Source organism: Staurois parvus, unplaced genomic scaffold (assembly GCF_062004578.1).
Source record: "Staurois parvus isolate SC_StPar_1 unplaced genomic scaffold, SC_StPar_1.0 ptg000827l, whole genome shotgun sequence".
Classification (NCBI taxonomy): Eukaryota; Metazoa; Chordata; class Amphibia; order Anura; family Ranidae; genus Staurois; species Staurois parvus.
This window is the reverse complement of record NW_028318623.1, coordinates 6,742,385-6,765,778: the sequence shown is the minus strand read 5'-3', so window position 1 is coordinate 6,765,778 and position 23,394 is coordinate 6,742,385. Positions and strand designations below refer to the sequence as shown.

Below are 23,394 nucleotides of genomic sequence, written 5' to 3'. Positions count from 1 at the left end.
AGTAACGCAGCGCCGTGACACAAACCGCTTCTGTAACCGCCCTATAGCAGAAATACTGCTACAGGGCGGCATGGGTGCGCAAAATCACATGTATACGTACGTTATTCGCACTCCCGTGGTTTTCACGCCCCTCCCAGATAGCATCAGATTCAGTACACCAGTCATCACAATTAACTCCTTGATTGCCAGGAAGACGCTCATACAAAATAAACCTCCATTGCTAGTATAGTGTCTGAAAGGGTCAATATCATTGATCAGATCAGCACTATACCAGCGTTCACATTAGTATAGTGTCCCCAAAAATGCAGCGTTAGTGGGATCAGCCCCAGCACCTGCGTTTAGCCCTTACACTTACCCCCCCCCCCCCTCTCCCCCAGCAAGTGCAGTGTCGGTAGGTCACTGTCACTTGATACATTGCACACAAAACCGCAGTGTTCGCAGAATCAGGCTGATCTCTGTTAGCACTTGCCGGTAAATTTTGATGACTCTCATATGCAGCAGAGTGCCAGTACTAGTGCCGCGCTACCTTTTGGTGAACTGGCGAGTACCAGTAGCCTAGTACATCCTGGTATTTCACATACCAGCACTGCAGTATCACTTGGTGACGTGGCGAGTCCAATAAGTGCAGTACAAGTGCAGTACAAGCTGGTGCGGGGGCGAGCACAAGTATTGTCCCGCAACCACCAAGAATTCACACACAGGCTCGTAGAGCCCCTAGTGTCCTTCCGGATGTGCTTATAAATCCTGATTGGCAGCCCACAAATTCTGCAGCACCCGTACTTCCCCCATTCACTGCCCAACCCGGAATTCAGGTAGAAACAGCAAATTTAACTACTCCCCTTAATTTTTTGGAGCTGGTTTTCACAGAAGATCTGTATGCGTTGATTGTGGATCAAAGCATTTTATATGCACAACAATTTATCGCTGCCAACCCAAATTCAAACCTTGTCAGACCAGTCGCATGGAAACTCATTACGGTTTTCAAATTTACATTTTTTTTGGGGCCCTCTGTGTACATGAGTTTTGCTTATTAGGTGATCTCTGGTAAATCCTCTAGAGGGCAAGTGGTTAAAGTTAAAATTTTGATTGGTCACCAGAACAGGAATAAATGGGATATCTTCCAATGGGAACACCCAGTTCTGTTGACAATCAGGGATTTCCTCTCACTTCCTGTTTTGGCTATGGGACAGGAACCGAAGAGAAATCTCCCCAATGGGACACAGACCCCAAAAACACTGACAGGGGTTATAATCCAGCCTCCCTTACCCCAGGTTCACACCTAAGCATTTTCTGCAGTGTTTTTCAGAAACACAGTACAGTCCATTTAATATGATTTCCTATGGGACATGTTCACATCTGTGCGTTTTCAACCGATGATTTTTTTGAACGCAAAATGTTGTGTTTTTGGTTCTATAGACTTCAATGGAAACGCTGCAGAAAAGCATATATGGCATTTTTGCCTAGCAACAAGAACAATTTATAAAAATGAAAGAACAAAATGCAAAACACATTAAAAACGCAGCAAAAATGCAAAACGCAATGCAGAAATGGCTCAAGCGCAACCTACATAGGTGTGAACCTAGCACCATCCAAAATGAAAAAAAAAAGTTTTGCCTTTAGTTCCACTTAGGTCTTCTTTGATTATTTAAAATGAAATCCAACCTGATGGACATTGTGACTTCGCACAGCTGCAGTGTCTCCTGGACAGCACAGTTCTAGGTCAATACAAAATCTGTATACAGCCCATTCTGTTGTACGCTTCAATCTGCACAATAACACAGCTGGATCATCTGGAACGTTTGTTGTTTCTCAGCTGATTTCTCAACAATGAGGATGCAGGGTGGGTGTTTTGGCACATTCCGTAATTCCTAAAACTCCGCAGGGCAAAAAAAATGCAGGAGACTGCTAGTGGGAATGATCGGTAAATTATATAATCTCATATAAACTCTTGTTCTGGATGTTTTGAGTCTACGTTTTTATACCCTCTCTTCAATCATAAGAGTTGTGTTTACGTCTGCGTTCACACTGATGCAGTACGGAATTCACACTGCGATTTCTGCACCACATCATAATCGCACCCCGTTCATAGAAACCACTGCGGGTGTGTATTTTAAAGTGTTACTAACCCCAGGACCCTGCATTCACTATATCCGCTCTCCCCGGACCCTGCATTCACTATATCTGGTCTCCCCAGACCCTGCATTCACTATATCCGCTCTCCCCAGACCCTGCATTCACTATATCCGGTCTCCCCAGACCCTGCATTCACTATATCTGGTCTCCCAGGACCCTGCATTCACTATATCTGCTCTCCCCGGACCCTGCATTCACTATATCTGCTCTCCCCGGACCCTGCATTCACTGTATCTGGTCTCCCAGGACCCTGCATTCACTATATCTGGTCTCCCCGGACCCTGCATTCACTATATCTGGTCTCCCAGGACCCTGCATCACTATATCTGCTCTCCCCGGACCCTGCATTCACTATATCTGGTCTCCCCGGACCCCGCATTCACTATATCTGGTCTCCCCAGACCCTGCATTCACTATATCTGGTCTCCCAGGACCCTGCATTCACTATATCTGGTCTCCCCGGACCCTGCATTCACTATATTCGGTCTCCCCGGACCCTGCATTCACTATATCTGGTCTCCCCGGACCCCGCATTCACTATATCTGGTCTCCCCAGACCCTGCATTCACTATATCTGGTCTCCCAGGACCCTGCATTCACTATATCTGGTCTCCCCGGACCCTGCATTCACTATATTCGGTCTCCCCGGACCCTGCATTCACTATATCTGGTCTCCCCGGACCCTGCATTCCCTATATCCAGTCTCTCACAGTACACGCAACATGGAAATGCAATTATTTTAGTAAATATAAACTGCAAATACCTTTTCTCATCAGCAGTTAGAGCAGTCTTGTGACTTCTATCAGTGTCAGGCAGAGCACTGGTTAAAGCTTGTAGGAGGCGTTTTCATTCTCCCCTGATTGTCCAATGAGGCTGCAGGACCCCTGACCCTCTGTCTCGACAGCGCTGATTGGCCCTGTGATGATCACATGCACTCTCCCAAGAAAAAAAAAAAAAACCTCTCAAACCATATATACCAGTTTGAGCATGCGCAGCTGGCCCCAAGGCTCTGTTCTATCAGGAGATGGATTAGAGACAATAGAAGGGGAGGATCAGAGAAGACAGGATCAAACATCCTTTTTACACAATGAGGAGGTTTAACCCCTTAGATTCAACAGTGAGTATAACAAGTATGCTTTACTGCATATACAGACTGATTTTACTGTAGTGGGTTTAGTCAGTGGTGTCCCTAGGCACGCCGCACCTGGTGGCACCGATAGCATGGAGTGACACCGGACCCTCTCCACAAGCTCCATGAAAAGGAAAGTTTTAGATCAAGCTGACGATCCCTGCAGGATGGATCGGATCTGCGGATTGAGCATAATGGTTTGGAGTCTGACCCATTATCCTCCCCAGTCCGCAGATCCGATCCATCTTGCGGGGATCATCAGCTTGCAACCTATACAGGGCTAACTGATCTAGATAAGGCTGTGCAAGATCCGGCCAGGAAATGCGGTCGCGGTAGCAGGAACCTCCTCCATCTGACATCACTTCTCGAGCATGTGCTGACCGGACCGGTGTGGAAAGATCAGTTAACCCTGTTTAGGTTGCAAGCCGACGATCCCCGCAAGATGGATCGGATCGGATCTGCAGATTGGGGAGCATAATGGATCGGCGTCGGATCCATTATGCTTACTCTGCAGATCCGATCCATCCTGTGGGGATCATCTGAGGGGTGACACCAACCCTAGAGATGCCCCTGGGTTTAGTAACATGACACCCTGAAATCACTTCATAAAACACAGTGTGAACATCCATGCTATCTGATTCTGGTGCGTACTAAAAAAGGGTCCTGCAATTTTTTGGTAAAGATGCGGTCCAATTTGAACCATACAAAATATATGTGATTTGCATAGGAATGTAGTGCGATTCCTGTGCAAATCACATGCGATGTGCCGCACCGCATCAGTGTGAACCCGGACCAAGGGTGGACTGACAACTCATGGGCCCCCCGGACAATAGGGGATCATGGGGCCACTGTGTCCTTGCCCACACTCAAAAAAGCCTATAAAAAGGTACCAGGGGCATTTCATGGGGCCCCCTACTGACCCCGGACCCTCGGCCAGTGCTCAAGTGCTTGAATGGTCAGTCCGCCCCCGACCCGGACTAAAGGTTCATCCAACCCAGAACTGATCATTTCGTTTTTGGTACTGGAGTGCTAAGCCACCTTGCAGATTATTGTATCCATGTGTTGGCAGGTGCCAGGAATTCTAGGCTGCCCAAGATTGAAGGGGTTAACACCGGTTCTGTCGTGTTCCTGGGCTTTTATGGGCTCTGCCCTCCACCCTGTGATGTATTAAAAAAAAGGGGGAAGACTCGTTCCAGGGGGTTCCGGAGGACTGCATAGGAGAAAAGTAAGAGGTTCAAAGAAGAGGATGTAACCAGGAGCAACCCCCCAACTACAACACCAAGGAAGCCTACTTGCTAAGGACATTGCCATGTATGGACCATGTATGGACCACTACCTGATCATACTACATAGTTAGGCATGTTTCCAAGTGATTGTGATCCCCAATCAATGGCATTTGGTGCACATCAGCTGGAGAGGAGTAGAGCTTGTCTTTAACCCCTTGCCTACCGGGCACTTTTACCCCCTTACTGCCTACCGGGCACTTATACCCCCTTCCTGCCTACAGGGCACTTATACCCCCTTCCTGCCTACAGGGCACTTATACCCCCTTCCTGCCTACAGGGCACTTCTACCCCCTTCCTGCCTACAGGGCACTTATACCCCCTTCCTGCCTACAGGGCACTTCTACCTCCTTCCTGCCTACCGGGCACTTCTACCCCCTTCCTGCCTACAGGGCACTTATACCCCCTTCCTGCCTACAGGGCACTTATACCCCCTTCCTGCCTACCGGGCACTTCTACCCCCTTCCTGCCTACCGGGCACTTCTACCCCCTTCCTGCCTACCGGGCACTTCTACCCCCTTCCTGCCCAGGCCAATTTCCAGCTTTCAGCGCTGTCACACTTTGAATGACAATTGCGCGGTCATGCAACCCTGTACATATATGAAATTTTTATCATTTTTTTGAGACAGATAGAGCTTTATTTTGGTGGTATTTAATCACCTCTGGGGTTTTTATTTTTTCTTAAACCAAAAACCACTGAAAAGTTTGAAAAAAAAAAGCTTTTTCTTAGTTTTTGCTATAAAATTTTATAAATAAGTGATTTTTCTCCTTCACTGATGTACGCTAATGAGGCTGCAGTGATGGGCACTGATAGGTGGCACTGATGAGGAGGCACTGGTAGGTGGCACTGATGGGCATTGACAGGCATCACTGATGGGCACTGAAAGGCAGCACTCATATATGGCACTGATACGGCACTGACTGGCACTGATTGGCAGCACTGATAGGCGGCACTGATAGATGGCACTGATGGGTGACACTGAAAGGCAGCTCAGATGGTCACTAAAATGTGGCATTGATGTGCATTGGTAGGCACTGATATGTGGCATTGATGTGGCACTGGCAGGTGGCATGGATGAGCACTGACAGCTGGCATTGATGGACACTAACAGGTGGCACTGCTGGGGCTACAAAGATGATCAGTGTACATGTCCCCTCTGAGGAATGACGATTACCGGCTCTCCTCTCCTGTCAGCGTGACAGCTCGAGAGCAGAGAAATGCCGATAACCGGCATTTCCCTATTTACATGCGATCAGCTGTGATTGGACACAGCTGATCACATGACCGAGCAGACATCTTTGGCTCTTTCTGTTGATCTCCTGTGTCCGAGGGACACAGGGCACCACCGATCGCCGCTCTGCAGCTCCGAGCCACGCATGCGCGGTTAGAACGGGAGGACGTCATATGACATCCTCCCAGAACAAGAGAACTGCCTTGCGACCGTCATTGTACTATATGACGGATGGGAGGTGGTTAAAATAGAGATCTGAACCTTAGGGTAGGGGTGTCAAACTAACTTTCATTACGAGCCACATCAGCATTATGGTTGCCATGAAAGTGCCGGTTGTATCTGTAAGACTAGATGTCCAGAGCCCCCACCCCCCTTACATCAGATGTCAAGAGCAACCCTCACCATCAGAAGTCAAAAGTCCCCCACCCTCCCTTACATCACAGTGCACCCCCCTTACCTTGTACTGGTGCCAGAAAGAAGCTGGGGACGAAGCTGGGAAATAAATTGTGCAGGGTCTGGAGCAGGACCAGAGGAGTGCTGGTGTCAGCTGTCAGAGTCTGTTGAATGCTGAGACCAGGGAAGGTGGAGATGAGGGGATGTTGGGGCTGCACATAGAAGTGCAGGATCTGTAGGAGGAGTTCTGTCCTCCTCTCTGCTGTCGACTGTTGAGAATGGGAGGCTGAGAAAAACCTGTCCACAGCTGCATGAAGAAGCACAGAAGGTCTGTCCTCCTCTCTACTGCTGAGACAAGGTGGGAGTGAGACAAGAGGGGTGCCAGAGCTGCAGGAGAGGTGTGAGGACCACATGAAATGGCCTGGTGGTCCGTATTCAGCCCAAAAGCCTTGTATTTGACACTCTGAGTAGGCACTGTTGAGAGCAGGGGTCTCCAAACTTTGTAAGTAAAGGGCCGGTTTACTGTCCTTCATACTTTAGGGGGGCCAGAATATGTCCCGGCATCAGTGGGAATAAACAATACCCCATCTTTGGTGTTAGTGAGGGGAATTGTGCCCCATTGTTTGTGTCATTGGGCTCCATTCTTGGTATCACTGGGATGAACTGTACCCCATCTTTGGTGTCATTGGTTGGAATTGTGCCCCATCGTTGGTATCACTGGGAAGAATTAATTGGTGTCAGTGGATTAAATAATGCCCCACGGGCCAGAGAAAAGCAAGCAATGGGCCGCATCCGGCCCCTGAGCCGCAGTTTGGAGACCATTGGTTTAGAGTGAAACACATTGGAGACCTCTTTTTTCCGTTATGTACCCCATTTTAGCACAGTAAAGGATTTTGCATCATACACCGGATTGGCCCTCATCCATTGCTTGCAATCTACTTTAACAGCTCCCCCTCTGCCTTATAGCAGAAATATTGCTACAGGGTGGCAGGGGGGCGCAAAATCACATATATATGTACGTGATTTTGCAGTTCAGGGTAGGGGGTGCATGCGTGCCCTACCTGTGCCGCCATTCCCGGCACCAGCTGTCAATTGTCGGGTCCAGAGCCATACAAAGCAGTGTGCTCACAGTGGAAATCACACATGCAGCACATAATGTGAAACAGCACACAGTTAACCCTTTGATCGCCCCAGATGTTAACCCTTTACTGCCAAATGCCATTGGTAAAGTGTCAGTGCTTTTTATTAGCACTGATCACTGTATAAGTGTCACTGGGGAAGTCAGTGACACCAAGTCAGTTCCCCCCAGTGTCAGAATGCCAGCCACAGTCCCGCTATAAGTTGCTTCATCGCCGCCATTACTAGTAAAAAACAAAATTCCAGTATATATACCATTTGTAATTGCTATAACGTTCACATAAACCAATGAATTTACACGTACTGGGATTTTTTTTTTAAGCAAAAACATGTGCGCTAATGAAGCTGCAGTGATGGGCACTGATAAGCTGCACTGATGGACACTGATAGGTGGCACTGATGAGGAGGCACTGGTAGGTGGCACTGATGGGCATTGACAGGCATCACTGATGGGCACTAAAAGGCAGCACTCATATGCGGCACTGACTGGCACTGTTACGTGGCACTGACTGGCAATGTTAGGCGGCACTAATAGGCAGCACTGATGCGCACTGATAGGTGGCACTGATGGGTGACACTGAAAGGCAGCTTAGATGGGCACTATTTTGTGGCACTGGTAGGCACTGATATGTGGCATTGATGTGGCACTGGCAGGTGGCACTGATGAACAGTGACAGGTGGCACTGCTGGGGCTACACAGATCATCAGGGCCCTGATGATCTGTGTACATGTCCCCTCTGAGGAATGCCGATTACCGACTCTCCTCTCCTCTGTCAGCGTGACAGCTTTTTTTTTTTTTTAAGCAAAAACATGTCGCAGAATACATTTTTTTCCCTAAATTTATGACATTTGATTTTTTCAATGTGTTTATTGGACATGTTTAATAGCAAAAAGTCAAAAAAATATTGTTTTTTACTCAAAATTGTCGGTCTTTTTTGTGCAAAAAATAAGCGCACAGGTGATAAAATATCACCGAAAGCTGTATTCGTGGGAAAAAAAAGACGTACATTTCATTTGGGTGCTGCGTTGCATGACCGTAGTAGACTGACGTAACACAGCGCCGTAATGCAATAAATGGCCTGGTCAGGAAGGGGGGTACATCCTCTGGAGGGCAAGTGGTTAAAACGACCATGGAATGAATTCAAAGGACAATGTTACCCATACAATCCATCAGAATACTTTTTTAGTGGTTTACTTAAAGTGAACTGAAATCTGATTGGCTGCTTTTGGTTACTTTTCTTTGAACCTCGTTGTTGCTCTTTATAATGCGTTTAAATAAACCCTACAGAAAACAGCCAATCAACTAACAGCTGCAATCTATACTGAGGATTAGTCTAGCAGGATTACTTCTACAGGATAATAATACTTACTGGAAACGGTATTAGTCATTTTAATTCCTTTAACCTCTTATCACACCTGGCAGGAATGTACTTCTGGATTCCAGTATCAGTCTTTATTGCTGCATAGATAAGTTGAAAAAAGGTCATACAGTAGGCTCAATTCACAATTATAACATATAGCACAAGGATACCTATTATCAAACAAAAGTGACAGTTGATTCAAGATTGGAAAAGTCAGGAAGGTCAGGTCTTTGGGGAAGGAGAGAAATAAAGGATGATCTGTAAATCATGCTGGGAGATGGAGTGAGGGGTAAAAAAAACAGAGACTCCCTGGATTTTAGGGTCAACTAACTAAAAAATCCAAGGAGTCACCCTGTTTTTTTTTACTGCTCACTCCATGTTCCCCTTCCTGCTTAGTCACCAGGTAATCTGATATTCACAATGCACTCTTGATGTGTTCATAGGTGTGTATGTTTCTGTTTCACCATGATTGTCATCATTTACATACGGGCATTTACCCTTGATTTCCCATCTTCCCCTTCCTGCTTAAACTGCAATATATTCCATTGTTGTTCCTACACACTAATCGGCCAGCTTGCCGGATCTCAGTACAGCTTGCGGGATCTGAGCGCGGGTTGCGGGATCTGGGCGCAGGGTTGCGGGATCTGGGCGCAGGGTTGCGGGATCTGGGCGCGGGTTGCCGGATCTGGGCGCAGGGTTGCCGGATCTGGGCGCAGGGTGCGGGATCTGGGCGCGGGTTGCGGGATCTGTGCGCAGGTTGCGGGATCTGAGCGCAGGTTGCGGGATCTGAGCGCAGGTTGCGGGATCTGAGCGCGGGTTGCGGGATCTGAGCGCGGGTTGCGGGATCTGAGCCCAGGCTGCGGGATCTGAGCCCAGGTTGCCGGATCTGAGCCCAGGTTGCCAGAACTGAGCCCAGGTTGCCGGAACTGAGCCCAGGTTGCCGGAACTGAGCCCAGGTTGCCGGAACTGAGCCCAGGTTGCGGGATCTGAGCGCAGGTTGCGGGATCTGAGCCCAGGTTGCCGGAACTGACAGCAGGTTGCGGGATCTGAGCCCAGGTTGCCGGATCTGAGCGCAGCTTGCCGGATCTGAGCGCAGGTTGCGGGATCTGAGCGCAGCTTGCCGGATCTGAGCGCAGGTTGCCGGATCTCAGCGCAGCTTGCCGGATCTGAGCGCAGCTTGCCGGATCTGAGCGCAGCTTGCCGGATCTGAGCCCAGGTTGCCGGATCTGAGCCCAGGTTGCCGGATCTGAGCGCAGCTTGCCGGATCTGAGCGCAGCTTGCCGGATCTGAGCGCAGCTTGCCGGATCTGAGCGCAGGTTGCGGGATCTCAGCGCAGCTTGCCGGATCTCAGTCCAGGTTGCGGGATCTCAGCGCAGGTTGCCTGGATACGGTGCCAGTTTACCATCCTAGGATCCCAGGCAGGGCTCAGATTTTGCAGCAGGCCCGGGTGCTGACATGACAGGTTCTCTATGGAGATCAGGAAGTGTTTCTACAAACCGAAAGTAAAGAGAGACAACAGGAAGCTGAGCTCAGAGCCACGCCCAGGAATCCTGCAACCACGCAGAGGAGGACGATGAGGCTCGGGTGTACGGGGCTGCGTGTGCTGGCAGGTAAGGGGCAGGAATGGGGGACGTCACACCACAAGGGGCACCCCGGTGACGCCAACCCTCTCTCTGTTGTCCTCACTTTGTCCGGTCAGACTCTGATCTGTGCTATATGTCAGATTTCCTACACTGGGCTGGCTTGTTGTTCTCCAGATCAGAAGATTCTAATAGGGTCACCATACACAATACAATCTGACCGTACAATCGATTGTAAGCTCTAATGAGCAGGACCCTCTGTTTCCTCTTGTACCAAATTGTATTGTAACTGTCATGTCTGCCTTCATTTTGTACAGCAAACCGTTGGCCCTATATAAATCCTGTATATAAATCATTTGAATTTTGTAATAACACACCTAATCTATCCAATCAGGCAGATCCCTGCACTACATAGGAGATTGTACAATAATGTGTGTGGTGGGCTTCAGGATGGCACTGATCCAGCCTCTGCTGAACTACAAGTCCCAGCAGATGGTGTTGCCTTGTCCTGTAGAGGATAGGGCGTGTGATGTGCAGTCTGATGCATGCCATGATTACATCTCATACAGGCCAGTACTGGGCAACTACAAGTCCCAGCAGATGGTGTTGCTTTGTCTACAGAGGATAGGGCGTGTGATGTGTAATCTGATGCATGCCATGAATACATCTCACACCGGATAATACTGGGCAACTACAAGTCCCAGCATGCCCTGTGATGGGCTTTCACCAGGGACTAGCCTGATCATCACATACATCAGGGCTGTCATTTCACATCCTTCTTGTTTTCTATATTGGGTAACAACCGCAAACATAAGTCCAGGGCGGGGCAGTGTATGCAAGACATTATTTGTGTGCTTTGATATCCGGGTATAATACTGATTATGGATGACTACAAATCCTAGCAGGCTCCTGATCCCCTGTGATTGTACTGTGTAGTATAATAAAGATCATCAGGGTGGACTACAAATCCCAGCAGGCTCCTAATCCCCGTGATTGTACTGTCTACTATAATATAGATCATCAGGGTGGACTACAAATCCCAGCAGGCTCCTGATCCCTGTGATTGTACTGTTTAGCATAATATAGATCATCAGGGTGGACTACAAATCCCAGCAGGCTCCTGATCCCCCCTGTGATTGTACTGTTTAGCATAATATAGATCATCAGGGTGGACTACAAATCCCAGCAGGCTCCTGATCCCTGTGATTGTACTGTTTAGCATAATATAGATCATCAGGGTGGACTACAAATCCCAGCAGGCTCCTGATCCTTGTGATTGTACTGTTTAGTATAATAAAGATCATCATGATGGTACTGTATTAAAATGTAGAACAGGGCGGACTACAAATCCCAGCAGACTCTAGGTCCCTGTGATGGTAATATTTATTATAATATAGATCATGGGGAACTGTAAATCCCAGCAGGCTCCCCATCTCCGCAATGGTATTGTTTATTATAATGTAGATTGCAGTGAACTACAAATCCCAGCAGACTCCCCATCGCCATGATGATATTATTATAATGTAGATCGCGATGGACTACAGATCCCAGCAGACTCGGGGTCCCTGTGATAACATAATAGAGATCATGGGGAACTACAAATCCCAGCAGACTTCCAGTTCCAGTGATGGTACTGTTTATTATAATATAGAGCGTGGGGAACTACAAATCCCAGCTGGCTCTCCATCTCCATGATATTTATTATAATATAGATCACGATGGACTACAGATCCCAGCAGACTCTGGGTCCCTGTGATGGTAATATTTACTATAATAGAGACCATGGGGAACTACAAATCCCAGCATCTCCTGAATTCTGTGACGGTACTATGTGTTCTGAAGATCTCGGGGACTACAAATCCCAGCAGACTCTGAGTCCCTGTGATGGTAATATTTATTATAATATAGATCATGGGGAACTACAAATCCCAGCTGGCTCCCCATCTCTGTGATGGTACTATTTATTATAATGTATATTACGGTGGACTACAGATCCCAGCAGACTCGGGGTCCTAGAGATGGTAATATTTAATATAATAGAGATCGTGGGGAACTACAAATCCCAGCAGACTCTCAATCGCTGTGATGGTAATATTTATTATAATGTATATCACGGTGGACTACAGATCCCAGCAGACTCCCAATCCCAGTGATAGTACTGTTTATTATAATATAGATCAGGGTGGACTACAAATCCCAGGATCCACAGGTCCCTGTGCTGGTAATATAATATAGGTAGTGGTGAACTACAAATCCCAGCACAGGTCCCCCAGTCTCTGTGATGGTACTAGTAATGATGTACTGTAGCTCCAGTGGACTACAAATCCCATAAAACCCTTCTGCCTTTACAATCCATTTACACTGATTGTTGTTGAGCTGGGTGGTGCTTGTAGGGCTCCGCATGACTTGATATACAGCCGAATCAGCCGGACGTCCCAGGGTGGGGGTGGGGGGGGGGGCCTCACAGCGGAACTAAACCCTCCTATCTTTTGCAGCCAAGGAAGCTGCCATATTTGCTTCTGTTTGATCTGCAGTTGCCATGTTGCTGCACATGTGATCAGCTATGACACCAGCTATTTAAGGGCTTGACCGTTCAATTGAGAGCACAAGCAACTGTCTTGCGGCATGCCTTTAAATGTCACTGTTTTGGGAAAAAGGCCCGCAATACCTACCTTTCCTACAACGGTTCAAGGTCACTTACCGCCAACATCTTCTGCACGGCTTCTTCTTGGTCATCTTCATTATTATTGCGCATGCATTAATCAGTCCTGCTCAGTCACAGGAGTTCAGTTGTAGGTTCAGGATCTGTGCCAGAATGTAAGCTGCGCTGTGCATGCGCAGCTCAGTGTACAGTCTAAGGAGGCCTGCGAGCAGGTAGGTAGGTTTTTCTTATTGCATGTTTCTTCTGCAGTAAAAAGTCTTTCTGCTTGCAGGTTTTTAATTTAAAGAAGCACTCTGGGACATTTTTTTTCCTCCAATGCAATGTACTGCGTGGGTTAACTGCCAAGATCTACTCACCCAATCCTCCCAGTGTAAGATCAGCCCCTGCATCTCCTGCCCAATCCCCCTGTGGTCTAGCGGTCTTGTGTGGTGGACTGTTCCTGATGTCATCACGCCCATTGACCAGCTCTGGACATGAGGCTGTCAGGAACAGTCCACTGCTAGATGTGGGGGAGCGCTGTCTTCTGGAGAATCAAAGCTTCAGGTGAGTGTACTGCATGGGTTAACTGCTCACTTTTGTATAGGGGATTGGAGAGCCAAGATGTACTCACCTAATCCTCTGATCCTCCCAGTGCAAGATCGGCCCCTGCATCTCCTGCCCAACTCCCCCTGTGGTCTAGCAGTCTTGTGTGGTGGACTGTTCCTGACGTCATCATGCCCATTGACCAGCTCTGGACATGAGGCTGTCAGGAACAGTCCACTGCTGGACATGGGGGAGTGCTGTTTTCCGGAGAATCAAAGGATCGGATAAGTATATGCTTTGTATTTTGCTTTTCCAGTGCAGTGTACTGCATGGGTTACCTGCTTGTTTTTGTATAGGGGATTGGAGAGCCAAGATATACTCACCCAATCCGCTGATCCTTCCAGTGCAAGACTGGCCCCTGCATCTCCTGCCCAATCCCCCTGTGGTCTAGCGGTCTTGTGTGGTGGATTGTTTCTGACGTCATCACGCCCATTGAGCAGCTCTGGACATGAGGCGATCAGGAAGAGTCCACTGGTGGATGTGGGGGAGTGCTGTCTCCGGGGAATCAAAGGATTGGGTGAGTGTACTGCATGGGTTAACTGCTCGCTTTTGCATAGGGGATTTGAGAGCCAAGATTTACTCACCTAATCTGCTGATCCTCCCAGCGCAAGACCGGCCCCTGCATATTTACATAATTAGTCTGGCTGAATTAAGACAAAAGTCCATCCAGTTCAACCATTAAAAAAAAAAGTTCTAATCCTACACCCACGGTTGATCCAGAGGAAGGCAAAAAAAACCAGCAAAGCAATTTGCTCCTGCAGGGAAAAAAAATCCTTCCTGATCCCCCGAGAGGCAATCTGATATTCCCTGGATCAACTTCACCTATAAATGTTAGTATCCAGTTATATTCTGTGTATCCAAGAAACAATCCAGGACTTTTTTTTACAGCAATCCACTGAGCTGGCCAGAACCAACTCTTGAGGGAGTCTATTCCACATTTTCACAGCTCTTACTGTGAAGAAACCTTTCCGTGTTTGGAGTGTAAATCTCTTTTCCTCCAGACGTAAAGAGTGCCCCCTTGTCCTCTGTGATGACCTCAGGGTGAATATCTCTACACCGAGTTCACTATATGAACCACCGATGTATTTATACATGGAGATCATATCCCCCCTTATGTATTATACACGGAGATCATATCCCCCCTTATGTATTATACATGGTGATCATATCCCCCTTATGTATTATACATGGAGATCATATCCCCCCCTTATGTATTATACATGGAGATCATATCCCCCCTTAATCTCCTCTTCTCAATACATTCAGTTCCTCTAATCTTTCCTCATAGCTGATCTCCTCCATGCCTCTTATCAGTTTGGTTGCCCTTCTCTGTACTTTCTCCAGTTCCCCAATGTTCTTTTTGTGAATTGGTGCCCAAAACTGAACTGCATATTCCAGATGAGGTCTTACTAATGATTTGTACCGGGGAAATGATATCTCTCTCTCTGGAGTCTATACCTCTATTAATACAAGAGAGGATTTTGCTCGCTTTAGAAACCGCAGCTTGGCATTTCATGCCATTATTAAGCTTGTGATCTACCAGAACCCCCAGATCCTTCTCCACCATTGACCCCCCCAGTTGTACCCCCCCTAGTATATATGATGTATGTATATTCTTAGCCCCCAAGTGCAGAACCTTACATTTATCAACAATAAACCTCATTTGCCACATAGCTGCCCAATTAAACAGAGCATTGAGGTCGGCTTGTAAATTGGAGACATCCTGTAAGGACGATATTCCCCGGCACAGCTTGGTGTCATCTGCAAAGACTGAAATGGGATTTATAATCCCAGACCCATTATTGTTTATAAATATATTAACCACTTACCGACCTCAGATAGCTGAATGACGGCTTCACTGCGGCCGGCCAGTTCTGGGAGGGCGTCATATGACCTTCTCCCAGAACGCACCCTCCCGCGCGCCCCCGGCGATCTTCATGATCGATGTGTCCTACGGACACAGCTGATCACGTGATGTGGTAAAAGGCCAATCACAGCAGTCTTTTGCCACGTGATCAGCCGTGTCCAATGACACAGCAGATCACCAATAAATGGCCCAGTCATGTGAAGAATGAAGCCAAGATTCAGCGATACCAGTTAAATCCTAGTTCTCTTCCTGCACCAAAGCTTCCAACTCACCTGTTTTGCTTGGCAGACTTCTGGCATTGGTGAACAAACACTTTAATGCATTGACACCTTGTTCACACATATTTTGCATGTTTTTTTATTTTCATACAAATGGTACCAATTCCACTGGTTGGTTGTAACATGGGAACCTTCTTATCTGCCATAGCCTTCCCGCCATCTTTCCCCAATCCCCCTGTGGTTTAGCGGTCTTGTGCGGTGGACTGTTTTTGACGTCATCACGCCCATAGACCAGCTCAGTACATTGAGCCATCAGGAACAGTCCACTGCTGGATGTGGGGGAGTGCTGGTTTCCGGAAAATCGAAGGATCAGGTGAGTATCGGCTTTGTGTTCTGCTCTAAGACTTTAGTTCCGCTAAAAATTATTGGGTTTAATTCTGCATTTAGAGGAGGTTTCCTTTACATTGGAAAGATATCTCATTGTGGGATCTGTAGGACAGGAAGTGAAATCTCTCTAATGGGACACAAATGGCAAAAAGAACAGCAGTTTCGCTCCCAACCCCCAACTCCCTCCCTCCCTGTACTCTAGCCAAAATGTAAAAAAAAAGGTTTTGGGCCTTAGATCTACTTTAATACCAATAAAAACCACAAACCCTTTTTTTCACTTCTCCTTTTCCTTTGCTTTCAAAATAAGAAATGCATTACGGCTGAATGAAAGGCTGTGTAACTCTTTTGGTATTTAAACATTTCCTTTGTTAGAGCTCCAACCATAAGACCGCAAAAATAGATGATTAAGAGTTTGTTCACACGGGTAGTCGAGGAGTGGTAAAAGCAAGAAGCCGAGCTGTGGTTTTACCACCCAGCTAAACAAGGGCATGCAGGAGCTCAGGACTGAACCCGTGCTGTGGCAGAAATTAAATGGCATATCACATTTGGCAGGCGGGAACACCTCCGAACAGGACCCCTAAAAGTGAATGGGGCCATGTTACAACTGCCCTGTAACCACATGGAAATGGCATTTTGAGGGTGAGCATGACTTGCGGACCTGTAGGGCGAGCATGACTTGCGCACCTGTAGGGCGAGCATGACTTGCGGACCTGTAGGGCGAGCATGACTTGCGGACCTGTAGGGCGAGCATGACTTGCGCACCTGTAGGGCGAGCATGACTTGCGCACCTGTAGGGCGAGCATGACTTGCGCACCTGTAGGGCGAGCATGACTTGCGCACCTGTAGGGCGAGCATGACTTGCGCACCTGTAGGGCGAGCATGACTTGCGCACCTGTAGGGCGAGCAGGACTTGCGCACCTGTAGGGCGAGCCCGACTTGCGCACCTGTAGGGCGAGCCCGACTTGCGCACCTGTAGGGCGAGCACGACTTGCGCACCTGTAGGGCGAGCACGACTTGCGCACCTGTAGGGCGAGCACGACTTGCGGACCTGTAGGGCGAGCACGACTTGCGGACCTGTAGGGCGAGCACGACTTGCGGACCTGTAGGGTGTGCATGAGGTGCCGCGATTTTACCATGTTTAGGATGCCTTTTTTATAGGTTATGTATTAAAAAAAAAAAACACATCAAAACACAACACGTTCCTGGTTCACACCAATGCAGTTTGTGTTTTGCCCATTTTGTAGTGCGTTTTTTGCATGAGCGTTTATGAAGCATTTTTTTAGTCGTTTTGCATTTTTTTAATGTTGTTTTTTTTTTTCTTTGGCCAACTTGATGCTAGACAGATTAAAAATGTATTAAAAAATGTGTTTTGATGCATTTTCAGTGCATTTCAGGCCTGTATCACACCGCTGCAGTTAGCGTTTTGCAGTGCTTTCTGAGTTGTGTTTTGCGCTTTTGCATGCAAGTTTTTGATGTGTTTTTTGATGTGGTTTGCATTTTTGAATTTTTTTCGTTCAACATATTGCTGGACAGATTAAAAATGCAAAACATATCAACAATACTACATGTGCATTTTTGATGCGCTTTCAATGCATTTCAGGCCTGATTCACACCAATGCGTGATGCACATGTCCTGTAGGAGCTATATGGTGCCCATGACTTGTAGACCTATGTGGTGCCCATGACTTGTAGACCTATGTGGTGCCCATGACTTGTAGACCTATGTGGTGCCCATGACTTGTAGACCTACGTGGTGCCCATGACTTGTAGACCTACGTGGTGCCCATGACTTGTAGACCTACGTCTAGATTGTAAGCTCGAAAGAGTAGGGCCCTCTTACCCCTTATGTGCTCTTTGATGTTACTGTACTGTTTCATGTATTGTCCCCCCTATATTGTACAGCGCTGAGCAAACCCTTTGGTGCTATATAAACTCGATAAATAAATAAATAATAATAAATACGTGGTGCCCATGACTTGCAGACCTACGTGGTGCCCATGACTTGTAGACCTACGTGGTGTCCATGTTTTGTAGACCTACGTGGTGTCCATGTTTTGTAGACCTACGTGGTGTCCATGTTTTGTAGACCTACGTGGTGTCCATGTTTTGTAGACCTACGTGGTGCCCATGTTTTGTAGACCTACGTGGTGCCCATGTTTTGTAGACCTACGTGGTGCCCATGTTTTGTAGACCTACGTGGTGCCCATGTTTTGTAGACCTACGTGGTGCCCATGTTTTGTAGACCTACGTGGTGCCCATGTTTTGTAGACCTACGTGGTGCCCATGTTTTGTAGACCTACGTGGTGCCCATGTTTTGTAGACCTACGTGGTGCCCATGTTTTGTAGACCTACGTGGTGCCCATGTTTTGTAGACCTACGTGGTGCCCATGTTTTGTAGACCTACGTGGTGCCCATGTTTTGTAGACCTACGTGGTGTCCATGTTTTGTAGACCTACGTGGTGTCCATGTTTTGTAGACCTACGTGGTGTCCATGTTTTGTAAACCTACGTGGTGTCCATGGCCTGTAGGAGCTATATGGTGTACATGGGGTGTAGGTCTATATGGTTCCCATGACTTGTAGACCTACATGGTGCATATGGTTTGTAGACCTATATGATGTACATGGCCTGTGGGACTATATGGTGCCCAAAATGTGTAAATCTACATGGTGCACATGGGATGTAGGTCTATATGATGCACATGGCCTGTAGGAGCTATATGGTGCACGTGACTTTTAGACCTATGTGGTGCCCATGTTTTGTAGATTTACATGATACACATGGTTTGTAGATCTATATGGTACGAATGGCTGGAAGATCTATATGATGCACATGGCTAGGAAACCTATATGGTGCACATGGCCTGTAGTTTTATATGGTGCACAGGACCTGTAGGACTATATGGTGGCCATCATTTATAAATCTACATTTTGCACAGGGTTTCCCTCCCAATCCGCCCAACTAGCACAAATCCTCTTCCCCTCAAATTTCCCTTTTTAAGCATAAATCCCCCTCTCCTAGCACTAATCTCGCACCAAATCTACCCTCCGAGCACAACTCGCCCCTGTCATCCCTACTAGCACAAATCCCCTCCAAATTCCCCTTCCTAACACAAATCCACCCTCTTAGTACAAATTCTCCCCATCCAAATCATCCCTTCTAGCACAGCCCCCACCACTCCCAGGGCAACTGACTCTCCTGCCCACCCCTTGTCCCGGCCCTGGATCTGTGCAGGATGGGTTCATGATGCCCACAGAAATGAGATGAGTTACCCAATTCATTCTGATTGGACAGATTGGGTAACAGTCTGAGGTCTCTGGGGAACTCCCAGCCTTGGTGACTGTAGTTGGAGACAGTTATTAGCCTACCTGGGGACTTTCTGAAGTGACCGAACCTGATTACTAATTAAGTTCCTTAGAGTCATAAATAAAAGAACTTCCCCTGCAGGCTTTGCATTCCAGAGATTTCAGCATTAGTGATGCCGTGAGAAAGGACTGTCTGCATCTCTAATATACTTGGTACCAAGACACAGCTAGTGAGACATCCCTTCCTAACACCCCGGTCACACTGGATACGAATTGGCATGCGATATGCAAATCGCATGCCAAATCCTATATTGTCCGCAATTAGAGCGGTCATATCGGTGCGGTTCCAATTTGTCGGAGCCACCTTGATTTCTAAAGTAGCGCATGTACTACTTTTGGTGCGATTTTGTATAAACATTGCAAATCGCACCTGCAACGGCAGGTCACCCAACTTTGTGCGACTTCACTGCAAGTCGCACGATTTCAAAGTACGGTTTGATGTGACCGGGGTGTAAGTCTTGTCCTGGTCACCAGCTCAAGCTCAGCGCCTGTCCCTCCTCCTCTTCAGGCCAAGCTGGCCAGCGACCCTTAATGCTTGGAGGGGATGCCTCGACCGCCGCCACCACCTCCCCTCCTCCTCCTCCTCCTCCTCCTCCTCCTCCTCTCCTCTTCCTCCTCCTCTTCCTCCTCCTCCTCCTCCTCCTCCTCCTCCTCTTCCTCCTCCTCCTCCTCTCCTCCTCCTCCTCCTCCTCCTCCTCCTCCTCCTCCTCCTCCTCCTCCTCCTCTTCCTCCTCCTCCTCCTCCTCCTCCTCCTCCTCCTCCTCCTCCTCTTCCTCCTCCTCTTCCTCCTCCTCTTCCTCCTCCTCTCCTCCTCTCTCCTCTCCTCTTCCTCTTCCTCCTCTTCCTCTTCCTCCTCCTCTTCCTCTCCTCTTCCTCTTCCTCCTCCTCCTCCTCCTCCTCCTCCTCCTCCTCCTCCTCCTCCTCCTCCTCCTCCTCCTCTCCTCTCCTCTTCCTCTCCTCTTCCTCCTCCTCCTCCTCCCTCCTCCTCCTCCTCCTCCTCCTCTTCCTCTTCCTCTTCCTCTTCCTCTTCCTCTTCCTCTTCCTCTTCCTCTTCCCTCCTCCTCTTCCTCTTCCTCCTCCTCCTCTTCCTCCTCCTCTTCCTCCTCCTCCTCCTCCTCCTCCTCCTCCTCCTCCTCCTCCTCTTCTTCTTCTTCTTCCTCCTCCTCTTCTTCCTCCTCCTCCTGCTCTGCTCCTGCACACTTTTCCAGCCAAACTTTACAGCTTGTAATGTGTAATAGAGATGCCTTTCTGAGATTCACAGACTGGGATTGTATTCAGCAGCCTAAGGGATCTGATGCCATGGACCGAAGCTTGATCATCGATCTGCATTGCCAGTGCCGCTAATGTCGCGAATGGCACTTTTTTTGTGGGCCATGCCATGCGTGAAGGGTACCTTTACCCAAGTGCACGCTAACCAATGCCAGGAGGTGGGAACTGTGGTCATGTGAACAGTCTAACATTAACCTTTCACCGCCAGGTCCGTACATTGTACAGTGGGAGGGGGCTGCAGCCACCAGGATTGCGTGTAAAACTGACAGGCCGCCCGATGGCTTCCACAGCCTCCAGTAATGGCCCTCCACCCCCGCGTGCGCAGACCTATGAGCAACCACCATGTTTTCGGGCCTGCGTGCCTCTCTGAGGGCCCAAAGAGCGACATGGCAGGTAGAGGGAGAGAGAATAAACGTGTGCTGTCCTCCCTTTCTTTCTGGGACCCTGAAGGTGACGTGTGTGGCGTCACTTCCGGGTCACCACTGTCACTTTCACGGCTAACGCAACTGAGAAGCAGTGTATTGGAATGTGGTCTATAGTGCAATACATTGAGTGGAGCCCATAGGAGACATGCAGGATCTAAAACGGGTGTCAAATTGGTGGACCTCTAGCTGTTGCCAAACTACAAGTCCCATGAGGCATTGCAAGATTGACAGTTACAAGCATGACTCCCAAAGGCAGAGGCATGATGGGACTTGTAGTTACGAAATCGCTGGAGGGCCGCCAGTTTGACACCCCTGGTCTAGACCCATGTTTCTCAAGTCCCATCATGCCTCTACCTTTTGGGAGTCATGCCTGTAACTGTCAGTCTTGCAATGCCTCATAGGACTTGTAGTTTGGCAACAGCTGGAGGGCCGCCAGTTTGACACCTGTGGTCTAAAAAAATTATAAAGAGAACCTGTCACCTAAAAATCATCACATAGGTGACTTTGTGTCCCCTATGTGATGAAAAAAAGTTAAGTAAAAGAAATTATTGCAAAATAATAAAATTACACCCAATCACATAACGCCCCTCTCACCCCCCAAAAAAATTTTGAGGCTCCCCCCAGCCCCACATATACGCACGTCAGGGCGTCAACATGTAAAAACGTCTATTGAAATACACATGTTACATATCGCTGTGTACGCCGGATTGAGAGCAAAAATTCTAGTTACCTCCATAACTTTTGAAGTGTCGCCTATAGAAAATATAGGGTACTGAAGTTTGTCCCCATTGAAGGTGAACACAAGTTTAAGGTTTGGCATGTTGGGTATCTGTTTACTCGGCACAACCTCATCTTTTATATTTTACCAAACATTTGGGTCATTATTGCATTTGTTTGCCCTAAAATTCACTTTAGTGTGTTTTTTTTACTGCGTTTCCTAGACCTTTGCAGTAGTTACATGTGACATAAAAAATTGGAACTACCACTATTTTATTCTCTAGGGTGTCTGCTTTCAGAAAATCTAGAATGTTTTGGGAGTTTAGTGCAATCTTCAGGCCTCAAATTATTTTTTAAATGTGTGCAAAACAAATGGCTTTGGCAGCAAAAGGGTTAAGGCAGTTTCCCGACTCAAAGATGAGCTTTCACGGCGCATAGTAATAAAGAGAAGTTGTGTGTTAGGTGGTGTCCCATCACTCTATACGCAGTGATTTCCGCTTAGTGTTTCCAAACCCACAACAGTAAAATCAGTCTGTATATGCAGTAAAGCATGCTTGTTATACTCGCTGTGGAACCCAAGGGGTTAATCCTCTGCATTGTGTAAATATGCTGTTTAATCCTGACTTCTCTGATCCTCTCCTTCTTCCAGTGCCCCCCCTCTTATCTCCTGATAAGACATATCGTGTGGAGACACTCTGCACATGCTCAGTTTAGTGTGTATTGCTAGAGAGTTTTTTTTTATCTTGGGAGAGTGCATGTGATCAGCACAGGGCCAATCAGCACTGCCCAGACAGAGGTCAGGAGTTCTGCATCCTCCTAGAACAGAAAGAAAACTCCTCCTACAAGCTTTAACTAGTGCTCTGCTGGACACTGATAGAAGTTACATGACTGCTATATACTGCTGATGAGAAAAGGTATGTAGCAGTTTATATTTACTAAAATAATTGTATTTCCATATTCTGTGTACTGTGGGAGGCCAGATATAGTGAATGCAGGGTCCGGGGAGACCGGATATAGTGAATGCAGGGTCCGGGGAGACCAGATATAGTGAATGCGGGGTCCGGGGAGACCGGATATAGTGAATGCGGGGTCCGGGGAGACCGGATATAGTGAATGCGGGGTCCGGGGAGACCGGATATAGTGAATGCGGGGTCCGGGGAGACCGGATATAGTGAATGCGGGGTCCGGGGAGACCGGATATAGTGAATGCGGGGTCCGGGGAGACCGGATATAGTGAATGCGAGGTCCGGGGAGACCGGATATAGTGAATGCGAGGTCCGGGGAGACCGGATATAGTGAATGCGAGGTCTGGGGAGACCGGATATAGTGAATGCGGGGTCCATGGAGACCGGATATAGTGAATGCGGGGTCCGGGGAGACCGGATATAGTGAATGCGGGGTCCGGGGAGACCGGATAAAGTGAATGCGGGGTCCGGGGAGAGCGGATATAGTGAATGCCGGGTCCGGGGAGACCGGATATAGTGAATGCGAGGTCCGGGGAGACCGGATATAGTGAATGCGAGGTCCGGGGAGACCGGATATAGTGAATGCGAGGTCCGGGGAGACCGGATATAGTGAATGCGGGGTCCATGGAGACCGGATATAGTGAATGCGGGGTCCGGGGAGACCGGATATAGTGAATGCGGGGTCCGGGG

The 23,394-nt window shown here is 48.0% G+C and overlaps 1 protein-coding gene across 2 annotated transcripts in view; it reads left to right on the top strand.

The window, feature by feature from the left end:
- Positions 1 to 10,124: 10,124 nt before the first annotated feature.
- Positions 10,125 to 23,394, top strand: part of LOC149443888 (uncharacterized) — a 44,985-nt gene continuing 31,715 nt past the window's right edge. For both annotated transcript variants that reach the window (XM_089655214.1, XM_089655213.1), the window contains exon 1: positions 10,125 to 10,278. In XM_089655214.1, the coding sequence (XP_089511340.1) occupies positions 10,242 to 10,278 (37 nt within the window). In that variant the 5' untranslated portion in view covers positions 10,125 to 10,241. The remainder of the gene's footprint in view (positions 10,279 to 23,394) is intronic.